At 39.0% G+C, this 15,051-nt stretch overlaps 1 protein-coding gene across 1 annotated transcript in view; it reads left to right on the top strand.

Moving 5' to 3' along the window:
• wdr1 (WD repeat domain 1) overlaps nt 1-14,698 on the top strand; it is a 66,262-nt gene extending 51,564 nt beyond the window's left edge. Inside the window, 5 exon segments of the mRNA XM_033025465.1 lie at nt 1,003-1,090; nt 1,556-1,666; nt 3,106-3,282; nt 6,582-6,732; nt 12,976-14,698. Of these exon segments, the coding sequence (XP_032881356.1) occupies nt 1,003-1,090; nt 1,556-1,666; nt 3,106-3,282; nt 6,582-6,732; nt 12,976-13,085 (637 nt within the window). The 3' untranslated portion in view covers nt 13,086-14,698.
• Nucleotides 14,699-15,051: the final 353 nt, after the last annotated feature.

Here is a 15,051-nt window from a genome sequence, read left to right as displayed (position 1 = left end):
TCCATTGAATACATTACATTGAATAATTTGCCATTCAGAAATGTGTTGCTTGAGCTTAACTAACAAGGTATTGAACCTTCTATGCCTTGAAGAATTGCCATATTTGTTATCATTTGCAGGTGGTTCATGCCATAAGTCTCCCCTGCCTGCAAGTTGCACTTCTGTTTCAACATGTTTCTCATGTTTAATTAGATGGGATTTAAAATCTATTACAGACTGCTGCTCGATTAAGAGTCTTCCTGCACAGTAATGGAGGGTAGAACGTGTAGATATGGTAGCCAGTTTTATTTTTTTACTTAATGTCAATAATGGTGAAAATATAGGGAAGTACTTCTGAATCCTTGTGGATTCAAACTTTAGTCCATTAAGGGAAAGAGAGACTGGACCTTGAAATTTATTCATTTTGAATATTTTTAACAAGATGTTGGTGAGACTGCATTTGCAAGAATTTGTTCAGTTTGGGTTACCCTGCTACAGGACAAATATTGTTAAGTTGTAAAGATTGCAGGGAAGATTTACAAGGATGTTGCCAGGACTTGTGGGGCAGGCTAGGACTATCCTCCATGGAGCATGGCTACATGAGGGCTAATATTTTAAAGCTGTATGAGATCACGAGAGGAATAGATAGGGTGAACACTTCAGTCTTTTACATTGACTAGGGGATTCAAGAACCAGAAAACATTGGTGTAAGGTTAGAGGGGAAATATTTGATAGAACCTATGGGGCAACTCTTTCCACACAGAATATATGGTGGTTATATGGAACAAGCTGCCAGGGGAAGTAGGTGCATTTGGCATTTAAAAGACAATTTAACAGATCCGCCCATAAAGGTTTGGAGGACTATGGGTCAAATGCAGCCAAATGGACGTGTAGATGGGGGCCATTTGACATAGACAAGTTGGGCCAAAGTGCTCATTTAGGTGCTGTAAGATGCTAACTATATGAAGGAATAATGTACAAGTTCATGAACAATTTGCTCTACGTATTGTATTTCATTTATAGTCCTCAAGACACAGTAAAGATGGATACCCAACCGAAGAACGTAGCAGTTGGTCCTGGTGGCTATACTGTTGTCACTTCCATTGGCCAGGTAATTTTAACGATTGCTGCTTGATGTTTGGATTTAGGTTTAAAGAACAATATACATTGTTATATGTAGTGCAGAGGGTAAGCCAGATTGAGTTCAGCCATTACCTTGTTCTGTTTTATTGGTCAACCAATGTAATCCATTTTAAATTTTCCTCTACTCCCAAGGTTGTTTTGAAAAATAAGTTTATTTTTCAAATTTGTCTCCCGTTTATAATATAATTGAGTCTAATTGTGCATATGTACAAATTCTTTACACGCTTATCATAATGTGTAGTGCTGATGTTTTCATGTTTTGAATTTGGGCAGAATTTACTCATCCATAAAATATAGAATTTCACAACTTTACTTTGTCCACAGTTTTGAACTGGATGCATTCAATTAGCTCATTTAGCTTGTGATTCTTAACTTTTAAAACTGACACCGAAAGCTTGTGTAATGAGGCTATTAAATATGTTTGTATGCACAGATTGTACTCCTGAAGGACAAGAAAAAGGTTTTTGCAATTGACAATCTTGATTACGAAGCGGAAACTGTAGCAATTCATCCTGGAGGAGAAACTGTGGCTGTGGGAGGAAATGTAAGACTCTCTTTCACTGCTTTTGGGGAAGTTTTTGAAATTTAATGAAAATTCCTGAAAAAGAATTTCAGTCTGATAACAATTAACATGTGACAGTAAAAAGCGATATTGTCTATTGACGATCTGTGGATGTACCCTTTGAGATTGCGTATTCCCTTAATTATAGCATTTCTCCAAATGTTGGAAAAACATTTGCCGAAAGGTACCCTTTCCTGCCATGAAGCCAATTCTGGGTCCAGATTTAAACTCTTTCTAAGATCTTATGACCTTTTACTATTTCAAATCTACGCCACCATTTGCAATTTTGAATGATTCTAAAATCCATGTAAACCATATCAAATTGGCTGTCTTTATCAACTGTTTCTCTCAACACCAAAATAATTCATTGTCAGACACATTCTCCCCTGAATTTACCCATGCCATTTGCCCTTGCTTAATCTGTGGATTTTTAAATGAAAAGTTATATTATACATTGGGATTAATTCCAATGCCTTCCCCACCATTGTAGTTAAAATAAATGGATTTTTTTAAAAGGTGGAAATGCATAGCAGATCAAGTTACAGCCATGGAAAAAGAAACAGTTGATATTTTGGCTCCATGATCTTTTTTCAGAGATGGGAAGAAGAGAAAACAAGTTTAGTTAGCAGACGGTGAGGAGGGGTATAACAAAGGGAATATCTCTGCTAGACTGGATGCTCTAATATGGTAGTTAAAGGACAGTTAAGATCAGAATTTCTTTATCAGTACATTGTATTGTTAATGGTAAGGCTATGGGAAGTGTCTGACAGGTCAGAGTATTCAATTAAAAAAAAAGAAAAATATCTGCCTAAAAAGTCGCCTAAGTGGGACAGGCAAATCTAGAACCTATCATTCTCCACCTTAAAAAATATTCATGTGAATTCAATGAATTCCCCAGTTTCACCACCCTTTGACTAAATAAATTCCTCCTCATCTCCTTTCTAAAGGTACATCCTTTTATCCTGAGGCTATGGCCTCTGTTCCCAGATTCTCCCACTAGTGGAAACATCCTTTCCACATTCACTCTATCCAGTCCTTCAAGTTTCAAACTTGCTTTCAGATTTGCTCCCTTAACTCATAAACCATTTGGAGGCCTATAAAACCAGCTCAGCAATATGATTTGTCCTTTAATTCATCCCATAAAGCTTCACTTGATCTTCCTAATATAGTGTTTATTACTCTTATGTGTCTTTCATTAACATTCAATATTGCTGCTCCTTTTGGTGATCATTGACTGTGTTTTTCCGTGATCCAGTGGAAATTTGTGGTGTATTTTTTTTTTTTTAATTCACAGACTGAATATATAAATGTCAACTTGATCCATTGTGCTTTATGATTACTTTTCTTTTAAGCTTTTTTATTTTTTACAAATTTAAGTTTTTTGTGAATTAAATCAAACTACTGTATTTGTTCTTTTAAAGGATGGCAAAATATACCTGTATTCTATCCGAGGTTCCACTCTGCAGAAAAATGACTGTGTATTGGAATTTGAGAACAAAGCCTCAGTGAATGCTCTATCTTATTCACCTGATGGTGCTATCCTGGCTGCCTGTTGTGCAAGTAAAGTAATGACATATAATGTTGCGGATGGATATCAGGTATTAATTTCCATTTTCTGCAATAAGCTTAAGAATAACTCCTTGTATGACAGCTGTAACACCTCAAGATGAATACAGAATTGTATTATTTTTAGTTTATTTAGTTGATCTTTTCCATATGCAACCTATTTGAGAAATCAAACTATATAGAATGCATTTGAACCACCTTGATGTTAATTAAATCGAGATTTGTAACCAAATGCAGAGTTTTTAACCTGCCAATTATCAACATATTTGCAGTTTACATGTTATTCCTCAATCAAACCACTAAAACCTTGGCCTTTTGCTCTGCATCAACACCCTATATTTAAATTCATAAATTATTATGGCACAGAAGAGCCCACTCAGCCTGGCAAAGCTAACTGACTTCTTAAAGAACAAACCTGTCTGTCACTACTTTGCATGTCCCCACAGCCCTACAAACTATCCTCTTTCAAGTGCTTATCCAGTTCTCTTTTGGGAGTAAAAGTCCTGAATGAATGTTTTCTTTATAAACATATTCTGGGGCATAACTATCATGCACAGATAGTATTTGGCATAACTTTTGATCTTTTGACCGCAATTTAAAATGTCTCTTCTGTTCTTCAAACAACTTGCTAATGCCAACCTGTTGGTTCCTTTAACATAATCATTATTGAATTAGATTATGTATGATTTTGTACACATCTGCAACACTACAATCATTTAATTGTGGATGTCCACACCAACCCATCTCAAATTGCAGATTAAAACATCATATTATGATCACTACCTCGAAGCGGTTCCTTTACCTCGCGTTCTCTTATCAAATCTGGATCATTGGACCAAGGGCCACATTTTAAGAATAAGGAGTAATCCATTTAGAACGGAGTCGAGGAAACACTTTCTCTCACAGAGGGTTGTGAGTTTGTGGAATTCTCTGCCTCAGAGGGCGGTGGAGGCAGATTCTCTGGATGCTTTCAAGAGATAACTAGATAGGGCTCTTTATAAAAATTTTAAAAATTTAAAAAAAGTCAGGGATTTGTGGAGAAGTCAGGAACGGGGTACTGATCGGGGATGATCTGCCATGGTCACATTAAATGGCGGTGCTGGCTCGAAGGGCCGAATGGCCTACTCCTGCACCTATTGTCTATTGACAAAACTAAATCCAGAATTTCCTTTTCTCTGGTCGGCTCCATTACAAGCTGCTCTAAGAATCCATCTCGGAGGCACTCTACGAACTCTCTTTCTTGGGGTCTGATCGAGCCTGATTTTCCCAGTCTACCTGCATATTGAAATCCCCCATCACGACAATGGCATTACCTTTGTTACATGCCAGTTTTAACTCCTGCAACTTACACCCTACATCCGGGCTACGATTTGGGCGTCTGTAGATAACACCAATTATCGTGTCTTCTTGCCTTTGCAATTCCTCAACTCAATCCACAGTGACTACCTCGTCAGTCCCTATGTCTTCCCTCGCAAGGGACTGAATTCCATCCATCACCAGCAGAGCTACCCTCCCCCTCCTCTGCCCACCTGCCTGTCCTTTCTCTAGGATGTATAACCCTGAATATTAAGTTACCAGGCCCGATCCTCCTGCAGCCACGTCTCGGTAATCCCCACCATGTCATATCCACCAACCTCTAACTGAGCCTCAAGCTCATCTACTACTACTTAAACTTCGCGCATTCAAATACAATACTTTTAATTCCGTATACTTCTCACCTTTCACACCAATCCCTATTACACTTGGCCATACTCTCCTATCTCTTTGTGAGCTTTCTTTCCCGTTAATTCTGGGGTCATTAACTATCCATTTACTCCCTTTCCCTTTAACTCTGTCCTTGACTCCCCCCCTATTTAGTTTAAAACCACCTGTGTCGCAGTGGCAAACCTTACTCCAAAACAGATCCCAGGGGTCTAAGAATCTAAATCCCTACCCCCTGCACCAGTTCCTCCGCCACACATTCATGTCCTGAAACACCCTTTTCCTGCTCTCGCCAGCACGAGGAACTGGAAGCAAACCGGAGATAACCACCATGGAGGTCCTGCTTTTCAGCACTTTTCCGAACTCTCTAAAATTCACGCTTCAGAATATCCATCCCCTTCTTTCTGACATCGTTTGAGCCAACATGCACTTCAACTTCCAGCTGTTCACCTTCACCCTTGAGGATTTTCTGCACACTGTCTGTGACATCCTGGATCCTGGCACCAGGGAGGCAGCACACCATCGTTGAATCCTGTCTTTGCTGCAGAAACCCCTGTCCATACCTCTCACAATGGGGTCTCCAACTACCACAGCGTTGCCTGACGTCGGCCTCTTTGGTTTTGGCTCAACAGCACTTTTTCGCTTCGCAAGCCAGTGCGCTGCTCAGTGTGGTAACCTCTTTTGTCCCTTCTGAGTGGGTGAACCTGAGGTACAACACCCGGGGATGTTTGCATTCCATGTTTCCATCCCTTTCTCATCGTCACCCACCTTCTCTCTTCCAGTTCCTTAGGTGTAACAATCTTACTGTAGGATTCGTCGAGGAATGACTCAGCTTCTCGGACGAACCTGAGGTCATCCACTTGCTTCTCCAGTTCCCCAACACGGTCCTTCAGCAGCTGTACCTGGATGCACTTCTCGCATTTGTTGCAGCCAGAGGCACCAGCGGGGTCCTTGACCTCCCACATACTGCAAGCATCACACTGAATCAGCTTGCTTGACATCTCCTTCTTTCGCTCTCCCTGTCCAGCGTTTTGCGTAGCCTCCTCGCTGAAGACTCTCGAGCCAAAGACTCGCACTTCCCTCACTGCCGCTCCCTGACAGCACTTGCTTATATTGACTGATAAATTGCCTAATTTACCAATTTGCTCTGGTTTTCTCCTACATTCTAAAGACGTGTGGGTTTGTAGGATGCAAAACTGGGATAACATAGAACTAATGTATGGGTGATCAACGGTCAGCCTGGGCTCAGTGGACCGAAGGGCCTGTTTCCACACAGTACCACTCAAACTGAAACCTATGTTGCTACAGTAATATGGCTCCCAAAGTTTCATTTGAATTCAGTTGATCAATGTCAAAGCCATACATTATTTGACTAAACCCATTGCCTTTGTCCATCCAACCACTTTTAACAATGTTGGATTGATGGATGTAATGTGGATGCACGAGTACTGACCTGTAGTGGAAGAGCCTGCAAATGACCTGAGCTTGGTACCTGGTTTTGCATTGCCACAAAGAAGCTACAAACAGCAGATGGTGTGAGGTGAGTGAGGTAACAGAATGCCCAAGTAGGTGGAGAAGATGGTGGATTTTAAACTGACCTGAATTGTAATGATGCCAATGTTTTTAACAGGGAACAACTGGCTACTATGGACATCATGCTAAGATTATGTGTATAGGATGGTCTCCAGACAATGAGCACTTTGCAACTGGTGGAATGGATGGATTGATCTTTATTTGGAGCCTGTCTGTTCCAATTCAAAATAAAAGATTCAAAATCTCAGGTATTTCAGAATGTCTTTTTGCTTTTTAAATGTTTTGCATCTAGTTCCTGTCTCAACTCCTATGTTTCAATCAATCATGTTTCATATGATATTTCCATATTATTTTATAGTTATAAATTGATAAGACTATGATCCTGAAAGTGAGTTTTCTCTCCACAACTGTTATCTGGCCTGCTGAGTCTTTCATGATTATTTTTGTGTTTTATTTCAGAATTCCACTATTTTTTGTTGTTTGCATTTGTGTAATAGCATTGTTACTTGTGCTCAGCAGTATTTGTATTCTTTTTGGCATGAATCACAGTGGAGAATGGGACCATAAATGGGAGAAGACTTCAGAGGTAGACTTTTGTGCCTCAAGCCAAACCGTTCCAGTACAGTTACAATACTGACATTATACCTGACATTGTGGGAAACTGCCTGGCTGTGCCTTGTTGATAGAAGATATGGGTGACTTACTGCAAATCGGTATACTCAATTGTTCTACTCTCAACAAAGTGACAACAGCTGACATAGATGTTGTCAAACAGCATATATTCACAAATAGCCCACACATTGATACCATTTGGGTTTTGCCAGAACCCCTCAGTCTAAAGTTCCTCATAACTCTCCTGTTTTTATTACTGTAAAAAAATAAAGGAACTGGTGCTTCAGAAGGTATTTGATAAAATGCTTCAGTAAAGTGAAAACATTTGAAAACTCATGATGCAAGACTAGCAATTGGGTATAATGTGTATTTTATTGGCTAGCAAGCTGTAATGAGTGTTGTGCCAACTCGTAAGTGTCTCAATTTACAATTTATATAAATGATTTTGATAAAGATAGAGAAGGTATCTACTAAATTAACTAGAGAACAAAGGTAGGAAAATAAGGTATGAAAAGAAAAAAGGTTACAAGTTCACAAATAGGAGTAGAATTAGGCCATTCAATCATGGCTGATCTGTCTCCTAATCCCATTTTTGTGCCTCTCCCCTCCCCATAACCCTTGACACCGTTCTAGTCAAGGGATATTGATTGGACTATGAATCTGTCAAATGACATAATATGGGAAAATGATTCGGCAAAAAGCTGGTCTTCATTATAAACAGATGTGATTGCATTGAAAGAAATTCAGAGGAGGCTTGATATATTGATACCAGAAACAGGCAGTTTGTCTCATGAGGAAAGATTGGACAGGCTAGGTTGGAATTGGAAAGAGTGAGAAGAAAGTGATTTGTATTGTACAAGATCCTGATTGGTCTTGCCTGGATGGAGGGGTTGTTTCCTGTTGTCAGAGTATCTAGAACTGGAGTCCGAGGGTACAGTTTTCTTTCTCTCTAGGTCACGAATCTTAAGAACTTTCTTCCTCAACGATTGATTAAGAATAGGGCTTTTACATTTTTTTTTAACAGCAGAGGGAGATGGATCTCTGATGTGGTGAAAGGTGGGTGATGCAGCAGTAGAGCTGCTGCCTCAGTGCTGGAGACCTGGGTTCAATCCTGACTACGAGTGCATTCTGTGTAGAGTTTGTATGTTCTCTCAATGACCGCGTGGGTGTTTTCTGGATGCACTGGTTTCCTCCCACATTCCGTGTAGGTTAATTGGCTTTTGTAAATTTCGCCTAGTATGCAGGATACAAAGGTGGGATAACATAGAACTAGTGTATGGGTTGGCATCGATTCGGAGGGATGAAGAGCCTGTTTCCATGCTGCGTCTCAAACATTACCCACATTGATAAGAATATAAAGTTGACGATGCAGTCGTCAACAATGGTCTTGCTTATTGGAAATGCCAAATTTGTATGTTATGATTTCTACCATCGAGGGTAAAGATGACAAGATGCACACCTGGAAACCCTTTAGGGAGGTCACGGTGGCACAGCGGTAGAGTTGCTGCCTTACAGAGAATGCAGCGCCGGAACCCGGGTTCGATCCTGACCAAGGGTGCTGTCTGTGCGGAGTTTGTATGTTCTCCCCGTGATTTGCATGGTTTTTTCCGAGATCTTCGGTTTCCTCCCATACTGAAGACATATTGGTTGTAGGTTAATTGGCTTGGTAAATGTGACAATTGTCCCTAGTGGGTGTAGCGTTAATGTGCGGGGATCGCTGGTCGGCGAGGACCCGGGTGGCCAAAGGGCCTGTTTCCCTGCTGTATCACTAAACTAAACTATACTAAACCAGAGGAGGCGTACATGGTATTCCACTTGGATAGATTGCAACCTAATGTATGAACGTTGAATTCTCCAGTTTTAGTAACTAATAATCAACATCTACCCTACAGGTCCTCAAGCTCCCTATTCTCTAGCACTTTTGGAGCACTCTGATTAGGCCTGCAGTATTTCGAGAATGTTCCCCAGAGCCTTCCCAATAGATGAAAAATTAATGCTAGCTCTACAAATGCCATCCATCCAAGAACTCTGGATTAAAATAAAATTCACATTAACTATTCACTCTGTCTCCAATATCTTGGTTGCTATTTGATTGCAAAGAATAGTTGGAAGCATTCAGTGACTAGCAATGTCCTGCCAAGATCTTGTCTGGGCTACAACTAGTCGCAACATTTATAATCTTGAATTACAGTTACAGGTAGTAACCAAGGGAAGGACAAATTGAAGTGCAAGGCAGATTTTCCAGAACAATACCTTGGCCCACAAGGCTTAAATAAGAATTGAGATTACACAAACTAGTGTTATATTCCTTAGAATTTTGAAGATTAGAGATTAATTCAATGAGGTCTTCAAGGTAATGAGGAGCTGATGGGATTGATTTCGTCCAGAGCTCTTTGTGCAGTCCAAGACTACTTGATGAGGTTTAAGCCAAGTTTTAACAGACAACTCCACATACAAAAGGTAGTAGAAGTGAGCAATTGTTATTTTTAATCAGAGACAAATATTTTGTTCTGTTAATTATAATGTGAGCAGGATGTGCAAAAACAGCAGGAATATGAAGTTATAATAGAGCAGCTGTTGAATGAAAAGTTATTCAAATGACTAAATGGCGTTTCCTGTGCCCATATTTCCTCTGCCAAAATGGGACCATGTTGAGAATGCAATGCATGTTATTCCAGAATAGGAGCAGTGTAAACCAGGCAATTATACATCGTAAGATTGGCATATTGAGCAAAGAAAATTGAGAGAAGTGTTGACAGCAATCGCAACTTGTTTAGGTTTTTTGTATCATAGATGGGTTTGCCCTGAACTATGCCTAGTCTATCGCAGGCTAGTCACTTTCTTCCATCCAGTTCCTCTGCAACACCGTGTTGCATTAGAAAGGCTAGAAGTGTCATCAAGATTGCATGTCACCGTGGCCATTCTCTTTTCTGCCTACTAAGAAAGGATACTGGAGCTGCAAGGGTCAGACATCCAGAATTAAGAGTAGTTTCTTCCACCACTGCTATCAGATTCCTGATATAATCACCTCTGAACGGTCTCAATCCCAAATTTCACCCATTCCTTCTCTCCAGAGATGCTGCCTGTCCCACTGTTACTCCAACATTTTGTGTCCATCCTCTTCTTTCCTAGTGGTGCTGCCTTGCATTCTTATTCTAACTCTACTTCATTTGATGATGCCATTTTACTTTATTTTTAGTGCTTGTACTTCCAATTGTACTGCAATCTTACACCGTTCTGTGGTTTTGCACTCTTGTTTATCATTATTGTATGTATTCTGTTTACTCTAGGACCTTTGCGAACAAAGACTTTCATTGCCCTCTTGTGTATATGACAAAGTAATCTGATCTAAAGACAAAAATTATACTAGCTGTTTTTTATTGTCTATAGATTTTTATGAATTTTAGTGATTTGCATGTCCGGAAACCCAATCTTCTTTGGTGGATAAACACGGTCAAAGTCTGTTTGTAAAGGTAAATAGACTGTAAGGTCCTTTTACAGTCTATGCAAATCTACTTGCCTTTACTTTCCTTTATAAGGATTTCTACAGAGCTCATAATGTGGACTTTGTCTTCATTAAACTTGGATTGCCAATACTGGACCATATTAGCATATGGTTCAAGTATCAACTGATAAGCATTTTTTTAAGTTAATCTTGAAATTACAATGCATGTTATTCCTAAATGTGTTTTTAGCTTTCCAGAGTTTGTACATTTGATGTGATTGTATTTTTGAGCCCCAACCGTTGACTTCAAAAACAAAATTGCCAAGTATTGTATATTGAATTAATGGATAGAGGTAGGATTATAAAGCATCTGAATCCTGTTGTGGACAAGATGCTGCCTTGCTGTTTAGGCTGTGGGCCGAGCATCAAAAATGTGTCTAGAAATAGGTTTTCGTGACCCAAGTCCCCAAACTACATGAAATTTTCCACTGATTTAGATGACATATAATTGAGAAGGAAGTCGTAACTCGTCATTGCCGAAAGTTGCACATTAATTAATTAAACTAATTAGAAAATGAGATTGGGATAATAAGCGCCATCTAGTGGCCAATGCCCGTATTACACCATGGGCAGCCTATTTCCGTGTTGCAGTCCATTTAAACTATATTATCATACCAATTATATAAAAATAATATGATGAAAATAATTGTGAGTGTGTTTTTTTTAATGACACTGTCGCAGAGGTCCTGCTCCTGAACCAGCCTAATTAATGGGTTAGGGCAGTTCCTGTGAGTTCCTCCCTTTACTGAACCCCACTGACTGCCAGTGTGCAGAGTGGGACCGGGGCAGTGCCAGGCAGGCATGTTCCAGTCGCTTTAATAGGAAATTAAATGAGACTGCAGCAGATGTCCCAGGTTTTAAGGGCTCGTGAACCTGCCTAAATAAATGGTCAGGACAGATCCTCTAGGTTTCCCTATTTACTGAATCCCGCTGACTGCCAAAGTGGGGAGAGTGGGGGTAATGGCCATAGTGGGACTGGGGCAGTGCCAGACCTGTAAGAGACCTGTCTTATTTCTGATGTAAATGTCACATCCTGGCCAAGAATCGAAAAATCGCATAGTCATTAAGTCTGCATGGACTTCAATTCATAAAATTTCAACCTCTTCTTAATGTTAATAAATGTTGTTAATTAATAAATTAATTAATAATTGTTAATAATAATGTTAATTAATCTTAATAAAATTCCACCTCCAGTTTAAATTCCATTTGGAATATTTTGGAGGACCAAGAAACCAAGAAGAATGCTAATGAGAATAACAATAGGTTACTACCATAGAAAAACTAGTTCGTTCACATATCACCAATTCATTTCTACAGAAACATCAAGCATTTCTGACCATTTCTGACTGCAATGGAAGCCTATAAAGTGCGATCAATATCCCTCCGTTTTTCTCCCGTGGTCGTGGCCTGGAAATGGCCGCTACAGACGGCACAATGTTCAGCCTCCCCCCCCCCCCCCCCCCGTCCGCGGAGATGATCTGCGGCTCCGTGTTCGCGAATCGGCCGCTTCTTAATTGAGACCGCGGCTTCACTATATTACGTCACTAGGCCCCACGGCCGGAGCACTTTTTCCCGGTAAGTTATCGTAGGCAGCTCTGAGATTAGCTGTTAAAGACTTATTACTCTACAACAAGCTGGCATTAGTGACAATGTTTAATTGACTGTGTTATAGATACATGTAGTTTAGGCCCTCAACTTCATGAATGAATGAATGAATGAATGAATGAATGAATTTATTCACATTATAAAAGGGTGCAATTAAATTAATTAAAGTCCATACAGATAGATTTTCATAAATTCAGACTTTAGATCTTACCTTTCAGTTAGTTGATTCCTGGCTGTCTTCTTTGTGTTCCAGCACCTCAGCAGCGACTTTGCTTTCAAGTCTTTCTTCCTCGTCTATCCACTTAGCAGCACATGCTTCAGCCTTTTTAATGCTTTTCTCACTAAATTCAATTACCCTGCTGCAAGTTTCCACGACATGTATTCCACAGAACAACAAATCGTAATCTCCAGTAAAACAGGCATCTGTAGAGGCACCCTCAGCCATTTTGTGTGCTAGCCTGAAGCAAAGCGCGTAATTGGCCAACTGGCATACAACTCAATGTTAAACATGCTTTGATTTGACTAAAAATTACCCGAAAATTTTCAGTTTTTTCTCTAATTTAATAAAAAAAACATGCAAGTCTTGTTCATGACGAGTTTCAGGGGTGATTTATATAATTCTTTTACACAATATGTGAAAATTTCATGTAGTTTGGTGACTTGGGTCACGAAACAGTAGAATAAAGCTCCTCGGCCCACAGCCTAGTTTTATAAGTGACTTGTTCAGCCCTGTGAAATTTTTATATCGCCGTTTGTTTTCTCCCCATAGATACTCATCGGTTATATCATGTCGGCTGCATTGTTTGGTTGGATGAACACACTCTGGTGACAGCATCCCATGATGCCTGTATAAAGCAGTGGATCATCACCTACATCTGAACAAGTTATTGTATTTGGGGAGGGGGCCTAGAATTTCAGGGACTAGGGCTGCTGCTGTAGAAACGTAGTATTGAGCAGAATATTTCTTTTTTTGCCCTGTGGGCCCCATATCACAATCTTATCTCTGATATACTGTGTTGGGAAAGCTTTAGCAAAAGAAAAATGCACGTGAAAAGCACTTGTTAACCTAATCTCTGGAGCTTAATCTTGTACGTTCACATTCCAGAGGCAACAGCCTTATTTGTATTCATATAACCCCTATATGCAGCTTTTTTCCTTTTTTGTTTAAAGACCAGATTTGACGTACTGAATCAAGAGACTAAAACTCCAATTAAAGAATATTTCTGTATAATGACAAGATAATCAATGTGTGATTGAAATTGATGCAAGTGCAGCTACTGTATATTGTACATGTTATTTCTTTTGCTTTAGAAATCTGTACTGCACAATTGTTGCCTGAGATGTTCTCCAGATTATCAGAAAAATACCTAATAAAGTTTTTAATGCTTTAAGAATTCAAAAATGGTTACTTTATAATTGGAGTCCTTGTTCCATTTTAATATAATCAATATCAATATATAGATTGTTTTAGTGCTGAATAGTAAGTGCCAAATTTGTACATAGAATGTTGGGAAATTTTTCTGATGACATATTCACTTTTTAAAGAAATTTTACAATGTGCAACAAAACAAGTAGTTTTAGATTTTTTTTAACTACATTTGAAATCTAGTCTTTCTCAATGCAATACTTGTTGGAAGGAAACCTGAATAGCAAAAGGTATGATTTTTAATCCAATTATCTTGTGGATTATATCCAGTCGAGTTGCTTGCAACATCTACGGTACTAGAGAAATGTTAGAATATATATAGCTAATTTAATTATTCTGCATAAGGGTACATGATTGTTTAATAAGGGTTCATGACATTTTGGCATTTGCAGCAGCATGCATTCTTATCTCAAAATCCATTGTTTTTAAACCAGTAGCAATTTTTCCAGAAGCACTAATTTTTTTAAAGGCTAGTTTCAATAAAAAAGTGCTTGCGTTCATGAGAAATTCTGGCCCAATAGTAATTAAAGTTTGTTGTACATTTGGAGGACAGAATTCCATAAACGACCTGCATAGCAAAAGGCGAATGTGCACAGGAATCCGATAGCCATTCGGTTAGATTGTAACTGCTCTGTTTGTCTAGTTCATTTAGTTGCTTTTGCATAACCTTTGTCCTTTTTCCAGCACGCATTTTGCTATTGGTAGATTTACATGAGACAGTCTTTTGAGTTTGCTGCTTCCCTTTTGTGTGGTTTTGGTTTTGCTTATGACCTGGCTGTATATTCAAAGTGAAACCCTCTTTCTAGATTTACCCAGTAAGGGAAATACCACCTTATTTACTTTAACTTGTTTGTAAAATCCGATCACCCTCTTTCTTGAATATACAAACTAACTTCTACAATCTATCCTTTTTCTTGTTTCTATTGAGTCTGCGCTATACCATCTCAAGTCCCCTTCCTAATATGCAGTGTTCAGAAGTATGCCAGATAGTGTTTGGCAAAGTTTTTATTCAATTGAAACTTTATTTTTGGTATTTTAGCCCTACTGAGAATAAATAGCAAAATGTTATTACTCTTGCTTTTTAAACTTGCCATTCTTCCCCCATGATAATCAGTGGGTTTTTTAAAAATACATGGATAGCAAAATCTTGTTGGTCTTCCATGATTGCTTAATACTTGCCATTTTGAAAAGTTTTTCAAGTGAGTGACTCTCAATACCATACTATTGGACAATGTATTGCTCACTTAATTTAGTTCCACTTGTAAATTCCTGCTGTTGTCTACATAGGCCCTTTTTAGTGTCCTCTGCAAATTCAGGTATATAATCCTCCACCTTTTATCATATTGCTGAAAAGTACAGTAAAAATAATCAAAGTGCACATTTCTGGGGAAACAAATCGCACAATTTATCAGCTCCAAC

Source organism: Amblyraja radiata, chromosome 1 (assembly GCF_010909765.2).
Source record: "Amblyraja radiata isolate CabotCenter1 chromosome 1, sAmbRad1.1.pri, whole genome shotgun sequence".
NCBI lineage: Eukaryota > Metazoa > Chordata > Chondrichthyes > Rajiformes > Rajidae > Amblyraja > Amblyraja radiata.
The sequence above is the reverse complement of the archived record's forward strand: the minus strand, read 5'-3'. Positions and strand labels throughout refer to the sequence as shown.